Source organism: Babylonia areolata, chromosome 10 (genome assembly GCF_041734735.1).
Source record: "Babylonia areolata isolate BAREFJ2019XMU chromosome 10, ASM4173473v1, whole genome shotgun sequence".
Classification (NCBI taxonomy): domain Eukaryota; kingdom Metazoa; phylum Mollusca; class Gastropoda; order Neogastropoda; family Buccinidae; genus Babylonia; species Babylonia areolata.
In genome coordinates, this window is record NC_134885.1 from 42,880,911 (window position 1) to 42,907,316 (window position 26,406).

The 26,406-nt window shown below is 44.9% G+C and overlaps 1 protein-coding gene across 1 annotated transcript in view; it reads right to left on the reverse strand.

Annotated features, from left to right (window-relative positions):
- LOC143286607 (uncharacterized) overlaps nucleotides 1-26,406 on the reverse strand; it is a 158,473-nt gene that overhangs the window by 108,486 nt on the left and 23,581 nt on the right. Inside the window, exon 2 of the mRNA XM_076594243.1 lies at nucleotides 10,651-10,701. Within this exon, the coding sequence (XP_076450358.1) occupies nucleotides 10,651-10,666 (16 nt within the window). The 5' untranslated portion in view covers nucleotides 10,667-10,701. The remainder of the gene's footprint in view (nucleotides 1-10,650; nucleotides 10,702-26,406) is intronic.

Genomic DNA, 26,406 nt, shown 5'->3' on the forward strand with positions numbered 1-26,406 from the left:
AACGATGGCAATAATAACTTAGAATACAACATCTGAAAACGATGGCAATAATAACTTAGAATACAACATCTGAAAACGATGGCAATAATAACTTAGAATACAACACCTGAAAACGATGGCAATAATAACTTAGAATACAACATCTGAAAACGATGGCAATAATAACTTAGAATACAACACCTGAAAACGATGGCAATAATAACTTAGAATACAACAAAAGGGAGTGGGGGAGATGGGTTGATAACTTTTGGGGGGAGTATTGACAGGAAGTGTCAAATGTCACAAGTTGTTTTGCCTCTGTTTTGTATTGTGTTGACTGTCTGTCTCTCTGTCTGTCTCTCTGTCTGTCTCTCTGTCTGTCTCTCTGTCTGCTTGCCTCTATCTTTATCTCTATTCTATTTCTCTCTCTCTTCCCCCCCCCCCCGTCTCTCTCTCTTACTTTCTTTCCTCTTTCTCCTCTCTCTCTTTCTGGTCTGCCCCCCCTCTCCCTGTATATTCCCCTCTTTCTCTGTCTCTCTCTCTCCCCCTCTCTTTCTCTGTCTCTGTCTCTCTCTCCCCGCTCTTTCTCTGTCTCTCTCTCCCCCTCTGTTTCTCTGTCTCTGTCTCTCTCCCCCTCTCTTTCTCTGTCTCTCTCCCCCTCTCTTTCTCTGTCTCTCTCCCCCTCTCTTTCTCTTTCTCTGTCTCTCTCTCCCCCTCTCTTTCTCTGTCTCTGTCTCTCTCTCCCCCTCTCTTTCTGTCTCTCTCTCCCCCTCTCTTTCTCTGTCTCTGTCTCTCTCTCCCCCTCTCTTTCTGTCTCTCTCTCCCCCTCTCTTTCTCTGTCTCTGTCTCTCTCCCCCTCTCTTTCTCTGTCTCTGTCTCTCTCCCCCTCTCTTTCTCTGTCCTCTGTCCTCTGTCTATGTATGTCTGTTTGTCTTTCTGTCTCTCTCCCCAGTCTCTCTGTCTTTCCCTGTCTCTGTATCTGTCTCTCTGGTTGTCAGTCTGTCTCTGTCTGTCTGTCTGTCACTGTCTGTCTGTCTGTATGTCCTCTGTCATTGTCACCTCCTCCTCACCACTATTGATTAATTAGTTAACCAATTGATAATCTATGTATTTATTTGTCCTCATCATCATTATGATGTTCAGTAGTAGTAGTCGTAGTTGTAGCTCTGGTAGTGGGTAGTAGAGGTACTACTGGTAGTTAGTAATGATGATGATGATAATAACAATAACAACAATGATGATGATGATACTACTACTACTACTAATGAAAATAATAATAATATTATTGTTGTTGTTGTTGTTATTATCATTATTATTATCATTATGGTTGTTGCTGCTGCTGCTGTTATGATTGTTGAGCATGTTGTTGCCGTCGCTACTGATGATGCCACCCCCTTGCTGATAATGGAACAGTTCCAGAGATTGTTAGAAACCTTTGGACACTGAAACAGGGCACCAGACTGATCAATGGTTCGTTGTAATGCTGTGTGTCTTTCCTGACAGAGTGCATTACCGTTAGCGGGCCAATTAGTTGGGGAGGGGAGGGGGTGGAGGGGAAGGGGGGGGGGGGAGCGAAATGTATAGGGTGTTCATGTTCATATTTCGTGACGAAGCTAATCACGCCAGTCTCGTCTGGGTGCTTTTGGCTCTGATGGTGGTGGTGCTGTGCTGAATATGATGCCTGCGATCTGTTGGTCTCAGTGAACTGTCTGCTGTCTTGTCTTGTGTGTGTGTGTGTGTGTGTGTGTGTGTGTGTGTGTGTGTGTGTGTGTGTGTGTGTGTGTGTCTACGTGTGTCTGTCGGGTGTGTGTGTGTGGTAGGGGTGTGATTGATTGATTGATTGATTGAGTGAGTGAGTGAGTGAGTGAGTGTGTGTGTGTGTGTGTGTGTGTGTGTGTGTGTGTCTACGTGTGTCTACGTGTGTCTGTCGGGTGTGTGTGTGTGGTAGGGGTGTGATTGATTGATTGATTGATTGAGTGAGTGAGTGAGTGAGTGAGTGAGTGAGTGAGTGAGTGAGTGTGTGTGTGTGTGTGTGTGTGTGTGTGTGTGTGTGTGTGTGTGTGTGTGTGTGTGTGTGTGTGTGTGTGTGTGTGTGTGTGTGTTTATGGAGAAACTGGTATTTATCCAATTGGTGTGTTAGTGAAAATGAGATTAGTTCGATTTTTGGACCAGCTTAGTGATATCAAACACAGAAAAATATTCTGGGAAAATATATTTGATATTACTTGACTTATATCGAAATGGTATTTATTCTTCAAAATGGATGAGTTGTATCAGACAAATTTTTAATAGAAGCAGGGTATGACTGTGTTTGGGATGCTCAATTCTTCTTGGAGAGGGAATCTTTCTGCAAGAATGTCAACATGCCAAGAATGCTTTGAGAGATAGTTTTCAAAATCTATGGAGACATGCTCTAGAGGCGAGTAGTAAATGTTTGTTTTATCGAAATTTCAAAAGTGGATTTGGTAGAGAAAAATATATGTCAAATGCCTGATAATTACATTATCAGCTTTTTCATATTTCGAAGTAGTAATCATAAGCTGGAAATAGAAACGTGGAGACACAAAGGCATACCACGAGAGTTACGGCTTTGTAACATGTCTGTGATTGGTGATGAGTTTCATTTTAGAATGGAATGTCCCAATTATGATCAGTTACGAAATAGATATGTTCCTAAAAAATATTTGTCTCCAAAATCGGTTTTTAATTTTTGTAATATGCTCAAAGGAGACAAAAAAAGTCATTTTAGCTGTAAGTAAGATGATTAGATTTGCAAATGTTGCCTAGTTATACTTTTGGAGTTAAAAGTTTTCTTAACTTTTATGTGACATTGTTGTGTATTTGGAAATGTTTGTTCTGGGCATAAAAAGTTTATTTTGCAGTAATCCTCCATACTCCAATAGGAGTGAAAGGATAATTAAAACTTGAAACTTGTGTGTGTGTGTGTGTGTGTGTGTGTGTGTGTGTGTGTGGTGTGATGTGATGTGATGTGTGTGGGTGGAGGCGAATGTGTGTGTTTGTGCATCTGTGTGTGTGTGTGTGTGTGTGTGCGCGCGCGCCTGCGTGTGCTTGTGCCTCTGTGTGTGTGTGTGTGTGTGTGTGTGTGTGTGTGTGTGTGTGTGTGTGTGCGCGCGCCTGTGTGTGCGTGTGCCTCTGTATATGTGTGTGTATGTGTGTGTGTGTGTGTGTGTGTGTGTGTGTTGTGTGAATGAGTGTGTGTGTGTGTGTGTGTGTGTGTGTGTGTGTGTGTGTGTGTGCGTGTGTGTTTGTGTGTGTGTGTTTGAGTGTGTGTGTGTGTGTGTGTGTGTGTGTGTGTTTGAGTGTGTGTGTGAGTGTCTGTATGTGGGTGGGTGTGTGTGTGGGGGGGTGGGGGGGCGGGGGGGGTCTGTGATAAAATAACACCAGGATTTAGACAAAAAACGTATGTAATGGTGATGAGAGAGAGAGAGAGAGAGGGGGGGGGGGGAGGAGTGCGGAGTGGGGGATTGGATGAGGGGGGTGGAGGGGGGGAGGACGGTTCCTGGAAGGGGGCTGGGATGTGGTGGTGGGGGAGGGGGCGGGGCATAATTGATGTCTGAAGTAAATCCTACACTGAGCTGGGCCAGACAGACAGACAGACAGACAGACAGAAGACGAGGACGATAATGATGAATAATTTCAACAGAGTCAGTTGAAATTGAACAAACACATGATGAAAATGATGATGATGATGATGATGATGATGATGACAGCGATACTGGCGATGATTTATTAATACAACGACAAAACAATTGTAGACAATGAGATTTTTTCTCTTTCAAGTGAAGAGTATCCACACAGAGCTATCTAAACCAGCAGACAGCGGGATTTCCTAGACATGCATCAAGTGTTCTCTTGTTTTTGTTGGAGTGCTACAAATCAAAGCTACAGAGCCAAAACCTATGCTTCACGGAGAAATTTCGGATCTTTTTGAATACAAATGGGGAAAAAGGGATTTAAAAAAAAGAAAAGAAAAATATATAGAAAACGAATAAGTATGGTTGAAAGCCGACGAAAATGGAAATGGAATTTTCCTAACGTCTGGAAACTGACATCCAGCAGGAATTTGCAAATGATAGGGAATTGAAAGAGTTAAAATAATGACAAAGAACTGCTGTGTCTGGCCCAGCTCCGTGTAGGATTTACTTCATACATCAATTATGCCCAGCCCCCGCCCCCACCACCAGAGTCGGTCTGTCTGTGTCTTTTTATGCTCGCCATCATCTACGCTGCCTTTCGTTTTTCCCGAGGGAGAGGGGAGGGTGAAGGGGAGGGAGAGGGGGAGGGAAAGGGGAGGAGAAGGAAGAAGGAGAGGGGGAGGGAGAGGGGAGGGAGAAGGGGAGGAGGAGGAAGAAGGGGAGGGAGAGGGGGAGGGAGAAGGGGAGGGAGAAGGGGAGGGAGAGGGGGAGGGAGAGGGGAGGGAGAGGGGGAGGGAGAGGGGGAGGAAGAAGGGGAGGGAGAGGGGGAGGGAGAGGGGGAGGGTGAAGGGGAGGGAGAGGGGAGGGTGAAGGGGAGGGAGAGGGGGAGGGAGAGGGCAGGAGGAGGAAGAGGGAGGGAGAAGGGGAGGGAGAGGGGGAGGGAGAAGGGGAGGGAGAGGGGGGGGAGAGAGGAGGAGGAAGAGGGAGGGAGAAGGGGAGGGAGAGGGGGAGGGAGAGGGGGAGGGAGAGGGGGAGGGAGAGGAAGAAGGGGAGGGAGAGGGGGAGGGAGAGGGGGAGGGTGAAGGGGAGGGAGAGGGGAGGGTGAAGGGGAGGGAGAGGGGGAGGGAGAGGGCAGGAGGAGGAAGAGGGAGGGAGAAGGGGAGGGAGAGGGGGAGGGAGAAGGGGAGGGAGAGGGGGGGGAGAGGGGAGGAGGAGGAAGAGGGAGGGAGAAGGGGAGGGAGAGGGGGAGGGAGAGGGGGAGGGAGAGGGGGAGGGAGAGGAAGAAGGGGAGGGAGAGGGGGAGGGAGAGGGGGAGGGAGAGGGCAGGAGGAGGAAGAAGGGGAGGGAGAGGGGGAGGGAGAGGGGGGGAGAAGGGGAGGGAGAGGGGGAGGGAGAGGGCAGGAGGAGGAAGAAGGGGAGGGAGAAGGGGAGGGAGAGGGGGAGGGAGAGGGGGAGGGAGAGGGCAGTAGGAGGAAGAAGGGGAGGGAGAGGGGGAGGGAGAAGGGGAGGGAGAGGGGGAGGGAGAGGGCAGGAGGAGGAAGAAGGGGAGGGAGGGGGAGGGAGAGGGGGAGGGAGAAGGGGAGGGAGAGGGGGAGGGAGAGGGCAGGAGGAGGAAGAAGGGGAGGGAGAAGGGGAGGGAGAGGGCAGGAGGAGGGAGAAGGGGAGGGAGAGGGGGAGGGAGAGGGGGAGGGAGAGGGGGAGGGAGAGGGCAGGAGGAGGAAGAAGGGGAGGGAGAGGGGGAGGGAGAGGGCAGGAGGAGGAAGAAGGGGAGGGAGAAGGGGAGGGAGAGGGAGAGGGGGAGGGTGAAGGGGAGGGAGAAGGGGAGGGAGAGGGCAGGAGGAGGAAGAAGGGGAGGGAGAGGGGGAGGGAGAAGGGGAAGGAGAAGGGGAGGGAGAAGCATTGAGCTGTCCACTGAAGAAGGGGAGCAGCAAAGTGAACCAACGGCCACCAGTTACATGCCCTCCCCCTCACACACGCACACACACACACACACACACACACACACACAAACACACACCCACACACACACACACACACACGCCCTGTCCGTGTCCCTTTGTTGGCACTTTGTCACTCCACTCCCCCCTGATGCGTCCATCTGCCTGTGTTTCTTTTTCTAGACCTTTTTGTTTGGTTTTGTCATGCCACTGTTCTGTCGTGATATTTAGTGTTTATTATATTATTTCTTCGCGGCTCTGGATATTGACAATAGATCATTTTTGTTCGGGTTTATGAAATGCCGTTATTATTATTATTCTTTTTGTTTTTGTTTTGGTATCAGCTTGAGGGCTGACTAGAGAAATCTGTTCACGTTTCTCCCCCTTTTTTAATGATCATCCTTCCTTCCTTCCTTCCTTCCTTCCTTCCTTCCCTCCTTACTCCCTTTCCCTCCTTCCTTCCACTCGTTGATGAAAGAGTTACTGGTTTTATTCATTCTTCCCCTCTGTATGTCTCTGTCTCTCTCTCTGTTGTCTCTCTCGCTCTTTCTGTCTCTCTCCCACTCTCTCTCTTGATCCCGTGTGACCCCCCCTCTCTCCCCCCTCCCCCCCCCTCCCCCCCCCCCCCCTCTTCACCCCTCCCTCCCCCCATTTTCTCAAGCTGAAAATGCTTGGGACCTACCACGACCCCCATCCTCCCCAAAAGAATCAAATATATCGCGTCAGCCAGTGAGCTGGTTTCAGACAGTCCTTGACTTAATACTTTTTCATTTCCAAAGGAAAGCTTACATGGATGTTGACAAATGGTTAAAACAAAACTTATTTCATCCAATGCCGAGATGAGAAATCAAACATGGCTCTGAAAAAAACACACACACAAAAAAACCCCAACAAAAACAACAACCAAATCACACACAAAAAAACACACAAAAAACAAGAATACTAAAGGAAAAAAATCAAACTCGGCAGGACACTTCGTGTTTTCTATGAATCAAACTCACCAGTCTTTACAAAAGGACAGGTGGAAATGATATAGGTCAAGCCAAAAAACACGGGTTTGTATTGATTGATCGGTAAAACATGAAAGACAGGGCGGTATTAATACAGGCAAAGCCTGAGAAATAGAGTATTGATAGGTGAGGCCTACAGCTAAAAAATAAAAATAAAATAATCGAGACAGTGTAAAAGGTGAAAGCTCTACACAACGCTGATATAAACTAAAAAGGAGTCATGGCTGAAAGCTTCCAGACTCAGTAAAAAAAACCCAAAAACAAAACAAAAAACCAACTTCGGTGTTCCGTCGCAGACAGACGATGCACTGAAGGTATAGATCATCAGTCACTGGATGACAGATTTGGGATGTTGCCCCCCGCCCCCCTCCCCCCCCCCCCTAACCCCCCACGCCCCCCCGAAACAGAAAAAAGGGGAGGAGTCTCTCCCTCTCTCTCCCCCATCCCACCCCTGCCTTCAAAACAGACAAAAAACCAACAACAAACAAACAAAGACAACAACAACAACAACAACAACAACACCCCACAAAAACACACCAACCATCCAAACAACACCAACAACAACAAACCAACATCTGACCACCTTTCTCACCTCCCCCCTCCCCACCTCTCTCTTTAATTCTTGACCGCAGTCCCATCCCCAGTGAGTGGCGAGTGTGCACCAGATACTGAAATCGATTTTCTGAAAATCAGTCAACTTCACACCGCCTACTGACGTTGTTTAGCATCATTCTGCACATTAAAAAAAAAAGAAAGAAAAAAAGATTGACCTTGGCCTCTGAGGGAAGTAAGGCGAACAAAACAAATGCATTTGAAAAAAGAGCTGAGACTCGGTTTTACGAAACAACGTTTTGAATTAAAAGATAAACTGAAAAAAGAATAAGAAAAAAGAAGCCAACTCGTTTCAAAAATATTTGATAGAAGTCTGTAGTATTTCATTCCACACCTGAAACTGTGAACTATGTAACCTTACGTCAAGTGCTACGTGTGTGTGTATGTGTGTGTGTGTGTGTGTGTGTGTGTGTGAGAGAGAGAGAGAGAGAGAGAGAGAGAGAGAGAGATTTAGAATATGAGCTCATGACGTGATTTTCGTTTAGTTTGTTTTTGCGATGCCCAATGAAATAGAGTGAGAAAGATTGAGAGAGAGAGAGAGAGAGAGAGAGAGAGAGAGAGAGAGAGAGAGAGATCTCGGAACATAAATTCAACACGTGATTTTCGTTTAGTTTGTGCAATGACCACTGAGAGAGAGAGAGAGAGAGGAGGGGGAGAGGGAATTGAGCTTCCGAACAGGCCAGAGACAGTAGAGCTTGTACATACGCATTGGCTGGTTCACAACCATACATAACATCACATATGAAACAAAGAGGCCTCTCTCTCTCTCTCACTTTCCTATCCATCTGTCAGTCTTCTTGTGTGTGTGTGTGTGTGTGTGTGTGTGTGTGTGTGTGTGTGTGTGTGTGTGTGTCCCTCCCTCTCTCTGTCTCCTCCTCCTCCACCACAGGCTGACTGCACATTCTTGCACGTGGTTTGTTTATTCGCTATTTTTTTTTTTAATTCAGGATGAAAATAACCTCACTGCTAGTGTCAACAGGCGGCCCGTCAAAGCTGGTTAATAAATTCACGGACACACACAGCTCACTGCCTTGTGTCATAAAGTATCTGCAATTTATTATTGAAAAAACGAAATATAAAAGAAAGGGGCTCTATTCCATCCTCTTCAGGAAAATGGACAGAGCTGGGATGAAAACTGTTGTTGTTTTTTGGTGTGTGTGTGTGTGTGTGTGTGTGTGTGTGTGTGTGTGTGTGTGTGTGTGTGTGTGTGTGTGTGTGTGTGTGTGTGTGTGTGTGTTGTGCGTACGTGTGTGTTTGTTGTGCGTACGTGTGTGTGCGTGTGTGAGTGTGTGTGTGCGTACGTGTGTGTGTGCGTACGTGTGTGTGTGTGTGTGTGTGTGTGTGTGTGTGTGTGTGTGTGTGTTGCGCGTACGTGTGTGTGTGTTGTGCGTACGTGTGTGTGCGTGTGTGTGTGTGTGTGAGTGTGTGTGTGTTGTGCGTACGTGTGCGTGTGTGTGTGTGTGTGCGTGCGTGTGTGTGTGTTGTGCGTACGTGTGCGTGTGTGTGTTGTGCGTACGTGTGTGTGTGTGTGTGTGTGTGTTGTGCGTACGTGTGTGTGTGTGTGTGTGTGTGTGTGTTGTGCGTACGTGTGTGTGTGTGTTGTGCGTACGTGTGTGTGTGTGTGTGTGCGTTGTGCGTACGTGTGTGTGTGTGTGCGCGCGTTGTGCGTACGTGTGTGTGTGTGTGTGCGTGTGTGTGTGCGTTGTGCGTTGTGCGTACGTGTGTGTGTGTGTGTGCGTTGTGCGTACGTGTGTGTGTGTGTATCTATAGCTTTCACGTCACAAGATATTTCTCTTCCTGACAATTTTCGGAACAGCTGTCTACATGTAAAATGTGTCACAATGACCCGGCACCAACATTGTTGTTGTTGTTGTCGTCGTCGTCGTTGTTGTTGTTGTTTGTGTGGCTGATGTTTTGTATTTTCTTATTGTTGCTGTTGTAGTTCCTGTTGTTGTTGCTGCAGTTGCTATTGCTGTTATTGTTGTTGTTGTTGTTGCTGTTGCTGTTATTGTTGTTGTTATTGCTGCTGCTGTTGTTGTTGCTGTTGTTGTTGCTGCTGCTATTGTTGTTGTTGTTGCTGCTGCTGTTGTTGTTGCTGCTGCTATGTTGTTGTTGTTGCTGCTATTGTTGTTGTTGTTGCTGTTGCTGTTATTGTTGTTGTTATTGCTGCTGCTGTTGTTGTTGCATTTGTTGTTGCTGCTGCTGCTGTTTTTCTGTCCGTGTATAATTATTTGTTTTCCGATTAGATTAGAAACAGGTTCCTTTTCTCTAATAAAACGTGGTCAGGAACAACTGTTTTGCTGCCGTCAGTTTCTGTAGGAGCGCTAAACGTGTGCTGCAGATGGAACACCTGTGTGCCTATCTTCTTCACCCCAGTCTCCGAAAAACAAGATAAAAAAAACCAACAAAACAAAAAGCAACAACGATAAAAACAAAAATAAGAGCACAAATTCATCCAGGTCTTTGTGTGAATGAGAAATGCAGGTATGTATTATATTGGCACAGATTTCCTGTTTATTTTTCTTTCAGATGTTTTTCGGAGTTGCTGCTTATTTGACTTGGACACATCAGGTCTTTCAGAAGGTTGGTGAGGAAGGAGAGCAACACCTGACTTGTATGTGGTTCTGATTAAAGGCAGGCTTACTGGTAACTGCTAAGGTTGGTTGGTTGGTCGGTCGGTTGGTGAATGGGGTGGTAGCTGGGTTGGTTGCTCGATAGTCTGGTAGGTAGATAGGTAGGTTGGCATGTAAGTGAATGTGTAGATAGGCAGGAACGTAGATAGACAGACAGATGGATCTGATACATTATTTGATTTATTTTACGTCATGATTTCTTTTAATTGTCATCGCTTACTTTCATGTTTCAAATACATATGTGTATATTTGTGGGGGTGTTTGAGTGAATGCTTTTCGTGCTATTGTAAAACGCATAGAGTATCAATATGCACAATAGCAAGACGTCTTGATAAATAAAATAAATAAAATTGACAGACAGACAGACAGACGAGCAAAGCAGACAGACAGAGGGATAGATATTGGTATGAATTCATCTCCATCCACTCAGCCCATTGTCTCTGTCTACAAGTCACTAACTGCATTCTGGATCAAGCTCTGTCTCACACAGGCTTTCATGTTGGCATAAATCGCATCGACCAGTATGCACAAATCAAAACATACAGACACGTGGGCCGTTATATACATAGGTGCGTGTATGTGTGCGTGTATGTGTATGTGTGTGTGTGTGTGTGTGTGTGTGTGTGTGTGTGTGTATGCGCGCGCATCAGCATACTCTCTATTAGTATACTCTCTCTCTCCCTCTCTCTCTCTTACAGAAAAAGCAAGTGAGCATAACTGGAGACACGACAAACAAACTAACACACACACAAACGAACGAACGAACGAACGAACGAACGAACAAAGACTCCAGCAAACCACCAAAGCAACTAACAGGCCTTACCTCCCTTCTCCTCCATTGCCGGGTGGCTCACTCAGGCTGGTAATGGAATATCTGGCCAACACGCGAAAACATCGTCAGGCCTTGGCTTCAAAACATCTCTCACTGTCTCTTCCTCCCAGTCTGTCTGCCTGTCTGTCTGTCTGTCTGTCGGTCTGTATACTTGTCTGGAAATGTCTCTGTTCCTCTCTCTCTCTCTGTCTCTGCCTCGGTCTCTTTGTCGTTCTCTGTCTCTTCCGTCCTCTCTCTCTCATTCGCTCTTTGTCTGTCTCTGCTACACGCCTGTGTGTGTGTGTGTGTGTGTGTGTGTGTGTGTGTGTGTGTGTGTATGCGTGCGTGCGTGCGCATATGTGCCCTATCCCTATTTCTCTCTCTGTCTCTTCCTGTCTGTCTGTCTGTTTCTTTCTCTTAATGATTATCGATATTCACAAAAGATAAATCTTCCGTTTACAACGATTATGTTATGTAAATCAAGCTTTGCATATTCAGGGTGGTGGTTATGGAATCATCATATGAGAGAGAGAGAGAGAGAGAGAGAGAGAGAGTGTGTGTGTGTGTGTGTGTGTGTGTACCTTTGCTTCGTCTTTTTTTTTCTTTTCTTTTTGCACCTGAGCGTTGGATGTAAAAAAAAAAAAAAAGCAAAAAAAGCTATGTTTACTCCACTTATTTCGTGAAATAAAAATTGGTGTCGTTTCTCTCTCTCTCTCTTTCTGTCTCTCTCTCTTTCTGTCTCTGTCTGTCTGTCTCTCACTGTTTCTTTTATTGTCCACTCTGTTTCACACACGCTCTCTGCCACACTGTCTGTCTGTCTGTCTCTCACTGTTTCTCTTACTGTCCACTCTCTGTCTCACACACGCTCTCTGCCACACTGTCTGTCTGTCTGTCTCTCACTGTTTCTTTTATTGTCCACTCTGTTTCACACACGCTCTCTGCCACACTGTCTGTCTGTCTGTCTCTCACTGTTTCTCTTACTGTCCACTCTCTGTCTCACACACGCTCTCTGCCACACTGTCTGTCTGTCTGTCTCTCACTGTTTCTCTTACTGTCCACTCTCTGTCTCACACACGCTCTCTGCCACACTGTCTGTCTGTCTGTCTCTCACTGTTTCTCTTACTGTCCACTCTCTGTCTCACACACGCTCTCTGCCACACTGTCTCAGGGGGAAATACAACAGGCTGGGTGATGCAATATCTGGAATGGGACAAAATGAATGACATGAAAAATAATGCACCGGGAACTGCAGCAACAGCAGTTGTTGAAGTCCCAACAGTAGTAGCAGTTGTGGTTGTGGTTGTCGCAACACCAGCAATGATACCAGCAGTAGTTGTAACAGCAGCAGCAGTAGAAGCAGTTGTAATGGTAATAGCAGCAGCAGCAGCAGCAGTAGTGGTAGTGGTAGTAGTTGTTGATGTTGTCGTTGTTCATACAATAGTAGTAGTAGTAGTAGTAGTAGTAGTAGTAGTAGCAGTAGTAGTGGTGGTGCTTGTGGTGGCAGTAAACTATACACACGTATCAAAAACAATGCACACAAACCTAAACATTTGTACATACCTTCCACACACACACACACACACACACACATTCGCACGCCCATGCACGTGTGTACACGTACATATATATACACAAAGCCAAGCATACCACATGTACAGGAGTATAATTACTGTTTGAATGGACACACCACATTAAAAACAGCAAAACAGATGGAAAAGATGTGAGTTTGAGAGCAGATTTTGAAAGGGGGGAGAGTCAGTGTTGGAGGTTGTCAGTAAAACTTTGGGTCTTGAAAAGAAAGGATGTGTGTCAGTAGGTCTTAGTTCATAACATACAGATTTCGGAATCTGATTAGAAAGTACGTCGTTCAGATCTGAACAAGCAGAGCTTGAAGCCATGAAGAACAGTGTTTGGTTAATTGTCTGTATGTATGTCTGTCTGACTGAAAAAATAGACATGTCTTGGGAACATTCAATATTTCATTTTTACGACTCGCCCAATGGCGGTTGTGGTAAAGTGACCGGACACCCCCCTCTCTCTTCCCCCTCCCTCTCTCTCCTCTCTCTCTCATTGCTAAATCTAGAGTGGCTCTTGTGAAGTTTCGTCTAGGCGTTAACGATCTTAAAGTACATAAAAGATATCAGTTAATCAAACAATCAATCACTTTATTGTCAGAACCAGAGCACAGAAATTTGCCTTCAGGCTCGTCGTAGAGAAAATAACTTCAGAGAAATATAACGATGTGTCAACACACACACACGCACTCACAAACTGGCCCTTTTGTGATGATCTGGAAACTGAAGTTCATTTTCTTACTAGAAGTCCTGTATATGCTAAAGAACAAGAAAAGTATATATATATATATATATATATATATATATATATATATATATATATATAAACATAATAGGAATAGTAACAGTAGCATGCAGTCGTTTATTTGTGCTTTTTGCCAACGTTTGATCGATTGTAGAAATGGTCTGATCATATCCAAAATAGTGAAAGATTTGATTTTTATAGGGATTTAAAGCAATGGCTCAGACTTGAAACCATACCTGATGTTAAATATGGATAGACATTTGAAATATATAACGACAAGATTCAGATGAGGTATTTCTGAGTTAGCGGTTCATCAATATAGATATAGAACATGTAATGACAGTGACCTGATTTGTCCATTATGCAAAGATTCGACAGAAAATGAAATGCACTTTGTTCTTTGTTGTCCAGCTTTGAGGAATGTTCGAGAATCATTTAGTAAGTCTAAATATTATAGACAACCAAATATGTTAAAATTGAACCTGTTAATGTCTTCAACCTCCCATGAAATTGTTAGAAACCTTGCTTTGTATTTATATAAAGCTTTCAAAGTCCGATAAACTATCACATCATGAGAACACTGTTTCGTAGCTAGGTTAGTTTTCATGTGGAACTGATGTTATATCGAGTTTTCTATGTATGTTGTATTATGAGTTGTTTTTTGTTTTTGTTTTTCTTTGTTTTTCATGTATTATGTTCACATCCCCCTTCATAAGGGGCCTTGGCGTACATGGATAAACCATCTTGAATCTTGAATCTCCCTCTGTCTCTCTCTGTCTCTGTCTCTCATATATATATATGTATGTATATCCCCCCCCCCTCTCTCCCTCTTTATTATTTTTTTTACCCGGACTTTCTTGGGTCGACCACTGTTTTATTTTGTATATAAATCACACAATCAACTAAACACCATGGAAATAATCAAACCAATACCCGGCACTCCATAACTATGTCAAAGTAATCAATAGCATTTATGGAATAAATACAACTTTTCTTTTACTGATTTTGGGCTTGTTACAATAACATGGAAGGAAAATGTACAAATCATACAATTAAGTGTACAAAACTTGGAATCAATGGGGGTTTTTTCACGCTCATTCATACACAATTCTATGTCTGTCCGTTTCTACGTATATGGACAATCACGTTGCAAAACTCCCCCCCCCCCCCCCAGCCCCCCACCCCCCGTCTATCTCTGTCTCTCTCTCTACAAGTGTTGCTTTGGTTGGTCTACACACCAGTCTTTTTTTTCTTTTTCTTTTTTTCTTTTTTTTTATTGTCCCCTGAAGGTTTAGAACTGTATTCATTTCATTGTCTGCAACTGTTTCTGTGGCTGGTTCACGAAGCAGCCTAACATATGTTATGAATATTGAAGGTTCAGTCTCTTCAACTGTTGCTGTGGATGTTGTTTAGTCTCCATGCCGGTCGATGTTGGACATAATGGCTGTCCACTGAAGGTTCACAATTGTATTCATTCTGCAAAAAGAGGAGATATTGTGATTTACGATTTCCGATTGGAAGTGACTCATGTGGCTCCATGCAATATAAAAATAACATCAACAACCAGATCTGTTGTGGAGTACACGACTGGTGGATCAATACTCCGACTTTCCAGTCTTCGTAAACTCGCCCCCTCCACTCTCAAAAAGGGTTAAAAAAAAAAAAAAAAAAAAAAGAAAAAAAAAAAACGAACAAAGAAAAAATGTGCGGTGGTGGAAGATGAGGAAAAAGAATGTAAAAAGAAAAGAAATAAGATATCGAGTTATATACCATTTTTCAGGTGCAAAGGTGAAATGAACGTGAGATGGGAATCGGTGGAACACATTACGGGATTATATTACATTCTGCACAGACCCCGACATCCCCCTGAATGTCTTCCCGATAGTTTTCCACAGATGCCGAGGTCCCCCCCCCTCCCCCCCCCCCCCCCCCCCATCACCCCCATTTTTTTTCTAACAGTTTATGATCAGAATCGACAGAATTCGTATTCCTCGCGCAAAATTCACGAACTATTGATGCAGAATAATATTAGTCACGTGTGGGCCTGTGATGGACGGACGGATACAGCTCTCAAGCCTTCTGACAGCCCCTGTAACCATGTCTACCACTATAGATTGACTGGTTAACTGATTGATTAACACGTGTATTTATATAGCGCCGGACCGAGCTGTATTTCAAACACAGTCATTTGCACAGCAGGTTGCTTTCCTGGGTAGACCTGACTGAGAATTGCCTTTAGGCGCTGATCATTCGTTTCCTGTGTCATTCAGTCAAGCTTCAATCACACACACACACACACACACACACACACACACACACACACACACGACCGCATGCACGTATGCACTCACGCGCACTCGCACATGCATTTTACTACCAACATCTCTTGTTGCCGAGGGTTCCGTGCGTTAAGTGCATGCTACACACAACACCTCGCTTTATCGTCTCAGTGGAGGTCTAGCTTTCAGACCACCATTCAAGATCTGGAGGGGGAGGGGGGATGCTGGCAAGTATGACATCCGATTCCAAACGCTCGGGTTCTCTATTTTCCTTGGTGGACGCGTCACCAGTGGGCCATCCTGTATCCACTATTACCGCTGCTGCTGGTACTGTTGCTATGATCAGCACTGATGCTTCTTCTCCCACTGTTACAGGAGTAAGCAGGAAAAACAAGTCTTTAACAGTATGATCAACATGGTCAACATAGTCCATCAGTGTAGAAGACAGGCGGGGTAAGTATTGACTGAATCCGCCTCCATGCCTCGCGGTGTCGGTGACAGTATGGTTAGCAAATGGCGACAAAAATGAGTAAAGTTGACTGCCACACTGTGTCGTATGATAGTCAGTAGTGTCCGACTGGTCATCAGAACAGCAGAGAAGACAACTGCTGTCCCGACTATCTGGACCAGACTTTGATCATGGTGGAGAGTGTCTTGCCCAATTTACACCCCCCCTCTCTCGGCCTCAAGAGGGTTTAGGAGTGTCAGCACTGGGATAGTCCCCATAGGCCAACCAGCCCCCAAGGCTGCAGCACTAGGAGTCTACGAAATCTTGCCTCCTGGTTTGAGAGTCACAGTCCTTCAAAAAATATGAAGCTGTAAATGAATTTCCGTTGAAGTAGTGAAACCATTGATAATACAGCTCTCACTTTGCTGATGTCCCAACGGTAAACTTTCGTCAACCTCTGATATAAGTTGACACAGACAGTGTCGATAAAAGTATGGTTTGCCAATGGGGACAAAAGTGAATACACATCACTGCCACACAGTCACAGTGCAGAAGGACCAGGTGGAAGTGGCTGAAGGAGTGGCGTTGATATAAAAGCGGAAAAGCAGCACTCTGCCTGACGAAGGAGGGTGATGGTTCCACCACGCACAGGTCACAAGTGTGCAATGAATGGCTTCTGTTTTTATTCCTTCTGTACAGTCCATGACGCCACTGGTGTGCCACAGTGCTGCTCTTTCCACACGGGAGGGGGGAGGGGGAAGGGGGTCCTGCTGAAAGGGGGGGGGGCGTAGGGAGGGGGAGGGGAGGGTTCATTGAAGCGTGTGTACTTCTGGTCATGTGACACGGGGGAGATGAGATAGTGGGGTGCTGGGATCAAGTGTCTGTTTACCTCTGCCCGCTTCTCATGGTGTGTGCATGGTGTGCGAAACGATGGTGTGGGTGTTCCTGTGAGTGTGTCCACCATCCACCATACTTGTTCCTGTGAGTGTCTCCACCATCCACCATACTTGTTCCTGTGAGTGTCTTCACCATCCACCATACTTGTTCCTGTGAGTGTCTTCACCATCCACCATACTTGTTCCTGTGAGTGTCTTCACCATCCACCATACTTGTTCCTGTGAGTGTCTTCACCATCCACCATACTTGTTCCTGTGAGTGTCTTCACCATCCACCATACTTGTTCCTGTGAGGCTCTTCACCATCCTCCATACTTGTTCCTGTGAGTGTCTTCACCATCCACCATACTTGTTCCTGTGAGTGTCTTCACCATCCACCATACTTGTTCCTGTGAGTGTCTTCACCATCCACCATACTTGTTCCTGTGAGTCTCTTCACCATCCTCCATACTTGTTCCTGTGAGTGTCTTCACCATCCACCATACTTGTTCCTGTGAGTGTCTTCACCATCCACCATACTTGTTCCTGTGAGTGTCTTCACCATCCACCATACTTGTTCCTGTGAGTGTGTCCACCATCCACCATACTTGTTCCTGTGAGTGTGTCCACCATCCACCATACTTGTTCCTGTGAGTGTCTTCACCATCCACCATACTTGTTCCTGTGAGTGTCTTCACCATCCACCATACTTGTTCCTGTGAGTGTCTTCACCATCCACCATACTTGTTCCTGTGAGTGTCTTCACCATCCACCATACTTGTTCCTGTGAGTGTGTCCACCATCCACCATACTTGTTCCTGTGAGTGTCTTCACCATCCACCATACTTGTTCCTGTGAGTGTCTTCACCATCCACCATACTTGTTCCTGTGAGTGTCTTCACCATCCACCATACTTGTTCCTGTGAGTGTCTTCACCATCCACCATACTTGTTCCTGTGAGTGTCTTCACCATCCACCATACTTGTTCCTGTGAGTGTGTCCACCATCCACCATACTTGTTCCTGTGAGTGTGTCCACCATCCTCCATACTTGTTCCTGTGAGTGTCTTCACCATCCACCATACTTGTTCCTGTGAGTGTCTTCACCATCCACCATACTTGTTCCTGTGAGTGTCTTCACCATCCACCATACTTGTTCCTGTGAGGCTCTTCACCATCCACCATACTTGTTCCTGTGAGGCTCTTCACCATCCACCATACTTGTTCCTGTGAGTGTCTCCACCATCCACCATACTTGTTCCTGTGAGTGTCTTCACCATCCACCATACTTGTTCCTGTGAGTGTCTTCACCATCCACCATACTTGTTCCTGTGAGTGTCTTCACCATCCACCATACTTGTTCCTGTGAGTGTCTTCACCATCCTCCATACTTGTTCCTGTGAGTGTCTTCACCATCCTCCACACTGCACAGCTCAGCACCCTGATCCACACTGGTGGTCCGCTGTCAAACAGTGTCTGGCCACAAAGCTGTCGTCTGCAGGGATTGTGGGAGCTTGTCAGAAACTGTGCAGTTTGATCAAGCTTGTATTATGGATTTGCTGGATTTCAGAGGTGCCCAGTTAGTGATAGGGCTGTGAGAATATCAATATTTTAATTTTTATTGCCTAACAGAGCGCCCATTTTCCCAAAGAGCTGAAGACGTTTTACCTGCAAAGAAAAAGTTACAAGTTACATAAACCATTCATGCTCTATCTCTCTCTCTCTAATTTAGTTTTTAACTTTTGACCCCCCCCCCCCGCCCCGCCCCCCCCCCCCCGCCCTTCTCTCTCTCCTCTGTCGATTTACCAGTCTGTCTGATTTCATCTTTTCTTCTTCACTCTCTCTCCTCTCGCACCCCCCCTCTCCCTCTTTTCCTCTCTTCTGATATGAATTTTCTGGGTTTATTCTTGTGGGTTTCTTTCTTCTCTTTGAAATATAATTTTGTACCCAGGGCTGGGTGGAAAGAAAGCATTCTTGTCATTATGCTTATCTCAATACTCTTCGTTCGTTCGTTCGTTCGTTCTCTCTCTTTCTCTCTCTCTCTCTCGCCATCCTTCTCATTCCCTCTTCCTCCCTCCCTCTCTCTTCCTCCCTCCGTCTCTCTCTATCTCTCTCGGACAGGCCGACCGTGCCCGGCGTTCACCCACATTACCACATTTTGAATGATGCATGATGGTTGTTTGATGACGTCTTGTGAGTCTGTAGTCGCTGGTGGTGGCAGTCGTGATTGTCTGCCCATCATTTAGGTTTTATATTCGTCATGTGTGGCGTGTAAAATACGAATTCTGTGAGTGCACAGACTGACATCATCAACGGTTTCACAAAGAGCTATTGAATGAGTGGGGATGCTGAAGAGTTTCTTCGTAATTTGTAGCAGAGTATTGGAGTAAAGTGTATCTGGCGGGCAGGCTGGATGGACAGAAGATGAAGGAGAAGACAGTTTGGTTATTTGTGTTGTGTGCATGGATTGCACAGTTAGAGACGGTGGTTGTTCCTCTCAGTTTGTTTGTTGTTTTCGGCACGTGATTGTCGTGTCTTTTCCCTTGAACACAAGGTTATATTTCTCCACATTTCTGTTTGGTAAAGGAAAGGAAAAGAAACGAAAAACAAATAACATAACAACCAAACAACACATTGCATGTATTCATTACAATGAACTACACTTTTTAAAAAAGTCAAAATAACAGAAAGAAAATAACATCATCGTGTTCTGTTGTTGTTGTTGTTGTTGTTGTTGTTGTTGTTGTGTGTGTGTTTGCATACATTCCAAATGAGGTGCGAAGTTATGAAACTTGTCCACTGTCGTACATGTATGTGTAGGGCCATGAGTGCGTGCGTGTTGCTTCTCTCTCTGGTAGTGGTGGTGGTGGTGGTGGTGGTGGGTGGTTGGGTGGTTGGTGTGGTTGGTGTGTGTGTGTGTGTGTGTGGTGTGGTGTGGTGTGCGTGCGTGCGTGTGTGTGTATGTGTGGTTTTGTGTATGTGTATGTGGGTGTGAGAGAGAGATAGAGAGAGAGAGGGAGAGACAGAGGGAGAGACAGAGAGAGGGAAAGAGAGAGAGACATACACACAGAGAGAGGAAGGGAGGGAGGGAGAGAGAGAGAGAGGGTGAGAGAGACAGAGACAGACAGACAGACAGAGAGAGACAGACATAGAGACACAGAGAGACAGAGACACAGAGAGACAGACTGAAGGAAAATAAACACTTGTTACTTTGCCTGACTGCGCTTTCGAAATCTGAATTTTATCACCCCCATCATCATCATCATTATCATCACCATTTTTTATTGTTGCTGTCACTGAATAGTTAAAGCACGTCTTATTCAAATGGTGATTCATCTCTCTCTGTCTGTCTGTCTGTCTCTCTCTCCCTTCCTCTCTCTCTGTCTCTGTCTCTCTCCCTCCCCCTCTCTCTCCTCTCTGTCTCTCTCCCTTCCCCTCTCTCTGCCTTCCTCTCTCTATCTCTTTCTCCTCTCCGTCTGTTTCTCCCTCCCTCTCTCTCCTCTCCGTCTCTCTCTCCCTTCCTCTCTGTCTGTCTGTCTCTCTCCCTTTCTCCCCCTCTCTCTCTTTCTCCTCTCCCTTTCTCTCTTCCTCTCCCTCTCTTTCTGGGTTACGAACATGTGTTTATCTCAGAATTTAAAGATAGACTGATAGCATGCTATAAACAAAATTGGCATGGAGAAATGGAAAGTAATGATAAATATAGCTGGTTCTTTTCCTTCAAGACAGCATTTCAGACAGAAAGATATATTTCAGTCATAACAAACAGGTGGCACAGACTCAATCTTGCTAGATTTAGATTGAGAACAGTCGGGCTGAATGCAAATAAAAGATGGTTTGAGACAGGTGGATTAACATCTCCTTGTCCAATGTGTGGCGAGAGTAAAGAAGATGAGATACATTTCATGTTCAGTTGCAAAGGATACGAGGAGGTTCAGGAAAACTGTACACTCTTTAAAACAGCTGCAGCAAAGAGGAAAGACCTGGTCAGTGTCTTAACATCAAATGACGAAAATATTATCCTCTCACTTGCAAAATACGTCTCAGAGGCAGTAGATACACGGAAAAAGAAAATAAATGATCAAAATGCCCGTTAATTCAAAATATATATACAAACATTAATGGTTTCCAAAATGATTTCTTTGAGGGTTAAAATTAGAAGCAGATAGAATTAGTATTTGGATGGTCAATCTGATGATGATGATGTTGTTATCTTTTTTGTGTGTGCAATTTGTTGGCTGTTGTTTATTGATATAACCTTTGTAACATTAGGTGTGTTAGTTTTTGGTTTTGTTTTGTTTTGTTTTACTTTTTCAAATGATTGGATAAAACGACACTGTAACTTCCCATGTACCCCCCTGTCACATGGGCTGTTAAGCTAATGACAGTAAGGAGTCAAAGAGTCAAAGTGTCTCCCTCTCTTTCTCCTCTCCGTCTCTCTCTCCCTTCCTCCCTCTCTTTCTCTTCTGTCTTTCTCCCTCTCTCTCTCCCTTCCTCTCTATCTTCCTCTCTCTTTCTCCTCTCCGCCTCTATCTCCCTTCCTCTCTCTCTCTCCCTCTCTCCTTTTCCCTTTCTCTCTCTCTCCTCCCCCCATCTGTGTGTGTGTGTGTGTGTGTGTGTGTGTGTGTGTGTGTGTGTGTGTGTGTGTGTGCTCGTGCTGTTTTTCATCCTGGGTGAGGAAAGCCTTATCAACGTTGTCAACAGCGGCACAAAAACCACGACGTTGTGAAGACGACGTTTCCCTTGAAACTTTCCAAAGGAGATCCATTACACTGCAACAACAAGGAGAGCTCTTTGGTGGGTCCTTCCTGGGTCTTCAGTCCGGATGGAAAGGGAAAACTGCTGCTGCTATAAAATTAAAAAAAGGAGGGGGTTGGGGGGTGGGGGATGGGGGGAGGAGTGTGTGTGTGTGGGTGGGGGGGGGGGGGGGGGGGGGTGGGGGGGGGAGAGAGCCGTACACAGGAGTTAAGCAGGCATTTCTTGTCAGAACCAGTTGAACAAAGATCGTTTACGATCGATTTCAGGACAGAGTCCAGCGGAATGGAACAGCTGAAGACACGTTGTGTGCAAGATCGTCAGGACAAGGTCTGTGCTTGTCCACTGACTAAAGAGAGGAGGAGCAGTGATTCAACAAGAAGAAGAAGAAGAAAGAAAAAAAAAGATAGGACCAGATTGAAAGAAAAAAAGAAAAAAGAAAAAATGAAGAAAAAAAAACCCAACGTTTTGTGTCTTTGACATTCTAATTGTTCGCACACCAACCAGACCAAAGCAACTGTTTCTTTCGGAAGTGAAAAGTTGTGTGAACAGCTGGGCAGTGAAAAAAAGAAAGAAAAAAAAGATGATTATAGGTTTGTTTTTTTTTTTAGAAAAAGATAAGAAAATGAAAATGACGAGTTCGTGAAGTCCGAAATGAGGAGAGAGAGAGAGAAGGAATGAAGGAAGGATCAACATGAGGAGAGAGAGAGAGAAGGAATGAAGGAAGGATCAACATGAGGAAGAGAGAGAGAGAAGGAATGAATGAAAGATCAACATGAGGAGAGAGAGAGAGAGAGAGAGAGAGAGAAGGAATGAAGGAAGGATCAACATGAGGAGAGAGAGAGAAGGAATGAATGAAGGATCAACATGAGAAAGAGAGAGAGAGAAGGAATGAATGAAAGATCAACATGAGGAGAGAGAGAGAGAGAGAGAGAGAGAGAGAGAAGGAATGAAGGAAGGATCAACATGAGGAGAGAGAGAGAAGGAATGAATGAAGGATCAACATGAGAAAGAGAGAGAGAGAAGGAATGAATGAAAGATCAACATGAGGAGAGAGAGAGAGAGAGAGAGAGAGAAGGAATGAAGGAAGGATCAACATGAGGAGAAAGAGAGAGAGAAGGAATGAAGGAAGGATCAACATGAGGAGAAAGAGAGAGAGAAGGAATGAATGAAGGATCAACATGAGGAGAGAGAGAAGGAATGAAGGAAGGATCAACATGAGGAGAGAGAGAGAGAGAAGGAATGAAGGAAGGAAGGGTCAACATGAGGAGAGTGAGAGAAGGAATGAAGGAAGGATCAACATGAGGAGAGAGAGAGAGAGAAGGAATGAAGGAAGGGTCAACATGAGGAGAGAGAGAGAGAAGGAATGAATGAAGGATCAACATGAGGAGAGAGAGAAGGAATGAAAGAAGAATCAACATGAGGAGAGAGAGAAGGAATGAAGGAAGGATCAACATGATGAGAGAGAGAGAGAGAGAGAAGGAATGAAGGAAGAATCAACATGAGGAGAGAGAAGGAATGAAGGAAGGATCAACATGAGGAGAGAGAGAGAGAGAAGGAATGAAGGAAGGGTCAACATGAGGAGAGAGAGAGAAGGAATGAAGGAAGGATCAACATGAGGAGAGAGAGAGAGAAGGAATGAAGGAAGGATCAACATGAGGAGAGAGAGAGAGAGAGAGAGAGAGAGAGAGAGAGAGAGAGAGAGAAGGAATGAAGGATCAACATGAGGAGAGAGAGAGAGAGAAGGAATGAAGGAAGGATCAACATGAGGAGAGAGAGAGAGAAGGAATGAAGGAAGGATCAACATGAGGAGAGAGAGAGAGAAGGAATGAAGGAAGGATCAACATGAGGAGAGAGAGAGAGAAGGAATGAAGGAAGGATCAACATGAGGAGAGAGAGAGAGAGAAGGAATGAATGAAGGATCAACATGAGGAGAGAGAGAGAAGGAATGAATGAAGGATCAACATGAGAAAGAGAGAGAGAGAAGGAATGAATGAAGGATCAACATGAGGAGAGAGAGAGAGAGAGAGAAGGAATGAAGGAAGGATCAACATGAGGAGAAAGAGAGAGAGAAGGAATGAATGAAGGATCAACATGAGGAGAAAGAGAGAGAGAAGGAATGAATGAAGGATCAACATGAGAAAGAGAGAGAGAGAAGGAATGAATGAAGGATCAACATGAGGAGAGAGAGAGAGAGAGAGAAGGAATGAAGGAAGGATCAACATGAGGAGAAAGAGAGAGAGAAGGAATGAATGAAGGATCAACATGAGGAGAGAGAGAAGGAATGAATGAAGGATCAACATGAGGAGAGAGAGAGAGAGAGAGAGAGAAGGAATGAAGGAAGGATCAACATGAGGAGAGTGAGAGAAGGAATGAAGGAAGGATCAACATGAGGAGAGAGAGAGAGAAGGAATGAAGGAAGGATCAACATGAGGAGAGAGAGAGAGAGAGAGAAGGAATGAAGGATCAACATGAGGAGAGAGAGAGAGAGAAGGAAGGAAGGAAGGGTCAACATGAGGAGAGTGAGAGAAGGAATGAAGGAAGGATCAACATGAGGAGAGAGAGAGAGAAGGAATGAAGGAAGGATCAACATGAGGAGAGAGAGAGAAGGAATGAAGGAAGGATCAACATGAGGAGAGAGAGAGAGAGAGAGAAGGAATGAAGGAAGGAAGGGTCAACATGAGGAGAGAGAGAGAAGGAATGAAGGAAGGATCAACATGAGGAGAGAGAGAGAGAGAGAAGGAATGAAGGAAGGATCAACATGAGGAGAGAGAGAGAGAAGGAATGAAGGAAGGATCAACATGAGGAGAGAGAGAGAAGGAATGAAGGAAGGATCAACATGAGGAGAGAGAGAGAGAGAGAGAAGGAATGAAGGAAGGATCAACATGAGGAGAGTGAGAGAAGGAATGAAGGAAGGATCAACATGAGGAGAGAGAGAGAGAGAGAGAAGGAATGAAGGAAGGAAGGGTCAACATGAGGAGAGTGAGAGAAGGAATGAAGGAAGGATCAACATGAGGAGAGAGAGAGAGAAGGAATGAAGGAAGGATCAACATGAGGAGAGAGAGAAGGAATGAATGAAGGATCAACATGAGGAGAGAGAGAGAGAAGGAATGAAGGAAGGATCAACATGAGGAGAGAGAGAAGGAATGAAGGAAGAATCAACATGAGGAGAGAGAGAAGGAATGAAGGAAGGATCAACATGAGGAGAGAGAGAGAGAGAGAGAATGAATGAAGGATCAACATGAGGAGAGAGAGAGAGAAGGAATGAAGGAAGGATCAACATGAGGAGAGAGAGAGAGAGAGAGAGAGAGAAGGAATGAATGAAGGAAGGATCAACATGAGGAGAGAGAGAGAAGGAATGAAGGAAGGGTCAACATGAGGAGAGAGAGAGAGAAGGAATGAAGGAAGGATCAACATGAGGAGAGAGAGAGAGAGAGAGAGAGAAGGAATGAAGGAAGGATCAACATGAGGAGAGAGAGAGAGAGAAGGAATGAAGGAAGGATCAACATGAGGAGAGAGAGAGAAGGAATGAATGAAGGATCAACATGAGGAGAGAGAGAGAGAGAAGGAATGAAGGAAGGATCAACATGAGGAGAGAGAGAGAAGGAATGAAGGAAGGGTCAACATGAGGAGAGAGAGAGAGAGAAGGAATGAAGGAAGGATCAACATGAGGAGAGAGAGAGAAGGAATGAAGGAAGGGTCAACATGAGGAGAGAGAGAGAGAAGGAATGAAGGAAGGATCAACATGAGGAGAGAGAGAGAGAGAGAGAGAGAAGGAATGAAGGAAGGGTCAACATGAGGAGAGAGAGAGAGAGAGAGAGAGAGAAGGAATGAAGGAAGGGTCAACATGAGGAGAGAGAGAGAAGGAATGAATGAAGGGTCAACATGAGGAGAGAGAGAGAAGGAATGAATGAAGGATCAACATGAGGAGAGAGAGAGAGAAGGAATGAATGAAGGATCAACATGAGGAGAGAGAGAGAGAAGGAATGAAGGAAGGATCAACATGAGGAGAGAGAGAGAAGGAATGAAGGAAGGATCAACATGAGGAGAGAGAGAGAGAAGGAATGAAGGAAGAATCAACCAAAGAAACACAACTCAGTCACCAGAGTAATGAGGTTAGCAGAATAACACCAACGCTTTTTCATCCCCTCTGCTTTACAAATGACGTAAACACATGCAAAGCAAAGCAAAATGAAAGAGAGGGAGACAGAGAGTGGGACAGACAGATACAGAGACATAGAAGGCACATCTGCAGACAGATACAGGGACACAGAAGGCACATCTGCAGACAGATACAGGGACATAGAAGGCACATCTGCAGACAGATACAGAGACACAGAAGGCACATCTGCAGAAAGCAATCAAGACAGTTAAACAGTCTCCAACATTTGTTGGATTTCAAACTCATCCCCCCCCCCCTCCCCCTCCCCTGAACACAATGAATGGAAAGGACATTTTGAAGAAGAAGGGAAAAAATCAAAACCAATATGAAACCAAATCCCTTCCTAATTTGGCTGAAAAACAAAAGAATTGCAAGACGTGAGGCTGAGGAGACAGGCCCATGTATGTGCCCCAACAGGGTTGCTGTGTTTTCTCTGATCAATGGCTTGGTTTTTATTTCGTCCTGTATTGCGTTGTATTGCATTGGTTGTTTTTTGTCTTTTTTGTTGTTTGTTTTTTGTTGTCTGGTTTGGTTTTGCTGTTTTGTTTCCTTTAATTTATTGTACTGTATTGTACTGTATTGTATTGTATTGTGTTGCATTGCATTGTATTGTACTGTAACATATTGTATTGTATTGTACTGTACTGTACTGTACTGCATTGTACTGTACTGCATTGTATTGTATTGTGTTGTATTGTATTGTATCGCATTATATCCCATTGTTTGGTTTGGTCTCGTTTTGTTTTTTGTATTGTTTTGCATTCTATTGTATTGGTGTGTTTTTTTTCTATAAAAAAAATATATCAAAACAGATTTAGGGCTGCTCTTCCCGGAAATAGTACTTCGCCATGGTACAGCGCCACCTGTTCTCCCTTTTCTTCCTGCCTGAAAGTATATTTGTTTCACTAACAGAGTAGATTTTTCTTTTTGAAAA